Source organism: Lactuca virosa, chromosome 3 (assembly GCF_052849685.1).
Source record: "Lactuca virosa cultivar CGN04683 chromosome 3, Lactuca_virosa_CGN04683_v6, whole genome shotgun sequence".
Taxonomy (NCBI): Eukaryota; Viridiplantae; Streptophyta; class Magnoliopsida; order Asterales; family Asteraceae; genus Lactuca; species Lactuca virosa.
In genome coordinates this window covers 382,797,359-382,803,545 of record NC_136428.1, presented here as the reverse complement: position 1 = coordinate 382,803,545, position 6,187 = coordinate 382,797,359, and the positions used below count along the sequence as shown (strand labels likewise).

General features: G+C 32.8%; 1 protein-coding gene across 1 annotated transcript; it reads left to right on the top strand.

The window, feature by feature from the left end:
• The first annotated feature begins 854 nt into the window (after positions 1-854).
• On the top strand, positions 855-2,324 carry LOC145167697 (uncharacterized). Its single transcript, XM_079086934.1, has 3 exons — positions 855-1,074; positions 1,826-1,908; positions 2,082-2,324. The coding sequence occupies exons 1-3, from the start codon at positions 870-872 to the stop codon at positions 2,109-2,111; spliced, it is 318 nt and encodes a 105-aa protein (XP_078943060.1). The 5' UTR covers positions 855-869; the 3' UTR covers positions 2,112-2,324.
• The last annotated feature ends 3,863 nt before the right edge of the window (positions 2,325-6,187 follow it).

Here is a 6,187-nt window from a genome sequence, read left to right as displayed (position 1 = left end):
CGGTTACCAAAATGTTTTATTTGAACACATGTATTTCGTTGGTATTTTGTATATAAAAAATATATTTTAATGATGTCTTATTTACTAAAAAAATAGTTTTTTTTTATATATTTTTAGAACTTCTCTTACCTGTTATTATATATATATTAAATCCAAGGGACCTTATGAATAGTAATCTTTTTTGCTTTATGTTTTTGCCACAATTGTTTGTTGAATTTGACATTTTTAGTCCTCGAAGTGAAAACTCTTACATTTTTAAGTTTTGATTAAGTTTTTGTGCCTGTAGATTTTTGCCACAAATCTTTAGTGACTTTGACACTTTTCGTCCTTACAGTCAAATCTTTTATATTTTGATGTTTTTGCCATAAATTTTTAGTGACTTTGACACTTTTATATTTTGACATTTTTAGTCCTCGAAGTGAAAACTTTTACATTTTTAAGTTTTTGATTAAGTTTTTGTGCCTATAGATTTTTGCCACAAATCTTTAGTGACTTTGACACTTTCGTCCTTGCAGTCAAATTTTTTATATTTTGATGTTTTTGCCATAAATTTTTAGTGACTTTGACACTTTTCAACCTTACAGTCAAAACTTTTACATTTTGACATAAAAAACACAAAAATCCTCCTTTAGACTTTTGCCACCATATTTTTCCAACTTTGGCAACTTTTACATTATAACCACAACATTTTTGGCTTTTATCCATCAATGTTCTTTATTTTGGTTGTACACTTTTGACATCTACTTTTAGGGGCTGTCGGTTTTCTCCCTTATTTGTGACGATTTATACTTTCAATACTTCTTTTAAAGTTTGCCGATATTTAACTTCTGTGACATAGTCCAAAAGCTGCCGAGCCTTTCCAGTTTCAAATGAAATCCCTACTTCAAGTCGATAAATGGTCAAACCTAGCGCAATCCAAAACTGAAGCCGGCTCCGCTTACAACCTAACTGTTGGAAACCACCATCGAGACACACAACGAGAAGATCGAAGAGCAATGGCGGTGATGGAGAAGCTCAAGATGTTCATCGTCCAAGAGCCTATAGTTGCTGCCTCCTGCCTCATCGGTGGCTTCGGTAATCCCCCCTTTCTCTTTGATAAACCCTAATTCCTCTAGTTTTCTTCCGATCGAATCAAATTCAAAGTTTCAAACACAAGCTGTAGTATGTGATTGTCTAAGATCTTTATGCTGTTGGAATCATCGGATGTTTTCATTTTATCAACTTGAACTTTCGTGATTTAAATCATGTTTTTATCATTAGCGTTTTTATTCTGAAATTTGGTTACTTTTACATTTCTGAATCATTCTTTCGATACTAACATCTTGTAACTCATCGGTTCAAATCGATATTGCATTTTGCCTTATCTGAACTATTGTTTTCTATGCGATCTAGTATTTTGAATCCTGGGAAGGGGGTTAGGTAGAAGGATAAGATATGCATACTTCAATGCTTTTGATTTTTCTCAAGATTCAAAAACTGGCCTCTACTTTTTCTTTACGTGGGACTTGAGAATGCCAGATCTCTTCATTATTTAACTTGACAATACTTTATTTATGGTACTTAATGGGGAAAAAGAAACAGGGGATGAATGCTTAAAATCCATCTGAATGAGCATGAAAAATGAAAAAAATAACATCAAACTGTTGAATGTTGATTGTTGAAATCTTCAAGCTATGTGAAAAAAACGAGCTTAATGAAGTCTGAATGTATTTGTTTGTCCATTTTAACCTTTTAAACAACTATTTTGAATTAAGAATCATATAATTAAAACTTTTTTTTTTAGCTTAATTCTTCTGATACACCTAATTTTTATTGTGAATTTTAGGTCTGTTTCTTCCTGCATTCGTGAGGCCTATGCTGGATTCCTTTGAATCATCCAAACAAGTTCCTCAACCTGCTTTAAGCGATGTAACTACTTTCATCTTTTTATTAATTCATACCTTTTTTTACCATTAAAAAAAACCTTTTTTCTAGGTTACATGGTTTTAAAAATAGCAAAATACATGAAAGTTTACCATTTTTTCATCATTTTATGGATTTAGCCACTAAACTGTTATATATTTTTTTATGGAATCTTACAGGTGGTTGCAGGCATGACTGGTAAAAAGTAAATTGATGATTGTTTTTGTAATTTTGTACCCTTTGCCCATGTTTGTTTCACTTCAATAGACTCGGGTTAATAAGATTTATGTTTAAATGATTTAATGTAAACTAAAACTTGTGTACACACTCCCAACTTTGCTCGACTTATTTAGGTTTTCTTGAGCCTAAATGATAATATGTTTGAGCTTCATACCAATTTAGGGGTGAGCTAAATTTGATTATTGACATTTGCACTTGAGATAAATTTATTTTTGTTCTAAATAGTAAAAATATCTTAAATAAATATTACTAATGAAGTTTTGGGAGTTTAAACAATAATTTTTGTGATATCCGATGTTCTTTTCAAGTTTAAGTTTCGTATTATATATTGGGTTTTTGTAAGTTCGAGTTTTCTAGAAAAAGACACGTTTAACTTTTTCAATCCATCTTAGGTGCTTTTTGAACATAAATGTAAGAAATTGTAAGAATTTTCAAACCAATTTATAAACACTTAGCAAGACATAACAACATACTTTTAAACATGATAGGGGCTTCTAAAAGTATGTTGCTATTTTTTTTTCCAAAAGGAAATACATAAAATTTATGAATTCATGTTTAAATACACATTTTCTATTTCTTTAAAATGGTGTCCAAATGTTTATACAAAGTTCCAAATGTATGTTTTGACCGGTGCAACTTACAAAAAATACATTCTATGTTGCTACCCATGTAAATACATTACTATTATTTACATATTATAGTTATCAGGAAAAAAAAGTGCAAGTATGTTACTGTATTTGGTAAGTGAATGTAAGTGTATTGTTATTTTAGGTACAAAAAAATAGAGTATATTGCCGATATTGGTAAAAGAACAAAGCACATTGCTTTTCTTTGATATTTGTTTTTTTATTTAATGGACGGGAGAGAACTTAATCTGGTAAGTACATAAAGATCTAATTAATAGAGAAAGTCATGATAATGGGGCCTTCATGCACGCATTTAATTTTTTCCTATTATTATTGTAAGCATACCTTCATTTTCTCAAATCTTTTTAAATACCATTTACCCTTACAAAAACTTACAAAATAACCCCAAGAGACCACATATCAGCAGTATGGTTGTAGGGTTCTCTTACTAATTTTGGAGTCATGTACAAAGGAGTACCTGAAAGAAATAATTGCATTAATGATTATAGAAACCTTAAATAAGTAAAAAAAAAAATGAACTGACACCTACAAAAAAGTGTAAAAATAAATTTCCATATAAATCAAGAATCGACCTTATTAGTCATGTAATCACTCACTTTGATAATGATAAGCTGTCATTAAGCAATCTCGTAACACCAACATCTTCAAAAGATTCTACCTCAATTACATGATGTTCATTCTAGGTTATTAGAAGAGAGGAATACCATTGGTCAAATATCTTTTCACTGTGTTTTTCTGGTAAAAACTATTATATTCACCGCATATCATTGTTGGTTGAACCCTACCATTTTACTTATATTTGACATTGTTTTGTTTCTTATGTTCAAATTAACGATAATGATAATCAAAGCGCAATTGTTGCTCTGCAGAGGATTGGAGTGGCTACCGAGGGAACTATTTGGGCCTCTTCTAAGACCCAACAAAAAGAAGAAAAATAACAGAGGTCTGGTGATCAGCTTATATCATTTTCTAGAGAGAAACAAAGAAAAATAACAGAGATTTAGTGATCCCCTTACGAAAAAAAAATCGACAATATTGTCTTCCTTATCTTCCCATTTACTCTCCATTTTTCTAAGCCAACTGAAGAAGAAAACAAACCTATTTGAATATTGATTCCATTTCTTGCTTCTCATCCCCACATTGCTGAAAACAAACTTGTTAAATTAATAATTTTATTTTCTATAAACCCAATCAAGAAGAAAGAAACAGGTCTAATAAACTTCATGTAAGAAAAATAGAAAAACAATATACTCCCTCCATTCCAAAATTATTGTCCACCTTACTATTTTAGTTTGTCCCAAAATTATTGTCCACTACCAAAAGTAGATATACACTTTTACCATATTACCCCTAACATTTAATAAAATAAACTTAAATAATTACAAACGCTCATTTCCCATTGGTTTTAGAAAAGGGCAGGAGGGTAATTTTACTCAAAAAGACAAAACTAATGATTGATTTTCTTAATCTATGTGTTTTTTGTCTGTGGACAATAATTTTGGGATGGAGGGAGTATACCTTTTCCATGGGGAACCATCTTTGGGGTGCGACGATGGATTTTAAGAAAATAGAAGCTTATGGTGGTAGGTGTGTGTAGCAGCAATGTGATTTTAGCAGTGATGTGTATCTATTGAGAGAGAGAGAGAGAGAGAGAGAGAGAGAGAGAGAGAGAGAGAGAGAGAGAGAGAGAGAGAGAGAGAGAGAGAGAGAGAGAGAGAGAGAGAGAGAGAGAGAGAGAGAGAGAGAGAGAGAGAGAGAGAGAGAGAGACAGAGAGAGGGTTGTGGTGGTTGAGCGATTGATGTGAATTATGAACGTGGTTTGGCATGCGGAATTAAAGATTGCACAATGAACACGGTGATTTCGGTGTTTAAGAGATGTATTAGAATATGTATGGTGTTACACAAAAAAGGATCTAGATCTAGTCTACATAAATAACACACACTTATACACTCAACTTTTACACCTCTCAAGCACACCTCCACAAGTGGTATGGACCCACCTTATATAGAGGTGTTTACATGTCTCTCTCTCATTCTCTATCTCATGAGTCAAAAGGCTAATACACCACATGCAAGTGGGTCTACAAAAGTCAACACATTACAAAGTCATACATGAATAACTTTGTACCCCAACATTCTCCCCCTCAAAGTTAGGAATGGATGACCCACTTCAAATCTTCTAAAATCGAGCAACTACGCGATCCGAGCCTCAAGGGTGACACATGTCGAAATAAACTTCAAATCTTCAATTCTTCCATGATTCTTTAATTTGGGCTCTAGGATGTGAGACCATACAAACCGAACATCAACGAATGATCAAGAGCTTCTCAAACTCCAAATAATCATCCAAAAGTTGAGCATAAAAACACACCCCAAAAATCTTCAATAAAACCAAACCAATTTCAAAATGAAATCACTTCCGAATCTCCAATCGCTTCATTTCGTATACTTCAAAAATTCAAGGTCACTTCGGTCTTCAAATCCGCGTAATATGAAAAATTCAAGTTCGAATTTCCATATAAATTTCTCCCCCTTTTTATAATCGAAATTTGATTATAAAACTTTCAAGGAAAGAGAACGTGCTCTATTCGGAATTTTTCGTGTCAAAACCCCCCCTTAACATGTGGCATAAACTTTGTGCTTCAATCCAGAAAATCCAAAAAATCTTCAATTTTTAACTTCGTTTACGGACCGTCTTTGACAAAATTTCTCAAAAAATGGGTAGAAATTGTCAATTTCAAAATTCTGCAGTGACCCGGTGCGCCCAAAACAGCCAAAAATGCGAAACTCTCCCCCTTTTTCGAAGTTGGGTAGAAAGCGTCAATTTGCATTAACTACAGGGGCCTAAAATGCATTTTCTTCAATTTCTCAGCAAAATCAGTCTTTTTTCGAAATTGGTTATGAAGAACCAATTTTTCGAAATATGAGGGACTACTTTCGACAATTCTGCACTTTTCTTCAATCTGTCAAAAATTTGGTCCAAATTCGAAAGTAGGCAAAAGGTGTCAAACTTTCGAAAGTGCTGGGACCATTTTCGAAACTTCTATGCTTTCTTCTCCAATTTCGTTAATCTGGCAACCTTCCCTTCGTTAATTACAATCACCAAATCCTCACCACCATTTTAACGAAATTTTTCAAAACCATTTTAACGAAAAATTTTCAACACCATTTTAACGTAACTCTTTCTTCTTCTTTAACGTAACTCTTTCTTCTTCACTTCGTTAATCAGGTAATGAACACCATTTTCACGAAATTTTTATATCTTCGTCAATTCGTCAAAATCAACAACAATCAAGCCTTCAATCCAATTCGTCAAATCAAAGCTCCAAGCTTTCGTTCTTTAGGCAACAATCCTTCGTTATCATCACCGTTTATCCTTTCCAATCCGTCGGCACCAA

What these genes read in the sequence shown, in the direction of transcription:
- LOC145167697 (XM_079086934.1), top strand. Translation starts at nt 870, where the DNA reads ATGAAATCCCTACTTCAAGTCGATAAATGGTCAAACCTAGCGCAATCC. An exon ending in CTGCCTCATCGGTGGCTTCG is followed by an intron (nt 1,075 to 1,825) that starts GTAATCCCCCCT and finishes TGTGAATTTTAG; the next exon opens with GTCTGTTTCTTCCTGCATTC. An exon ending in CTCAACCTGCTTTAAGCGAT is followed by an intron (nt 1,909 to 2,081) that starts GTAACTACTTTC and finishes GGAATCTTACAG; the next exon opens with GTGGTTGCAGGCATGACTGG.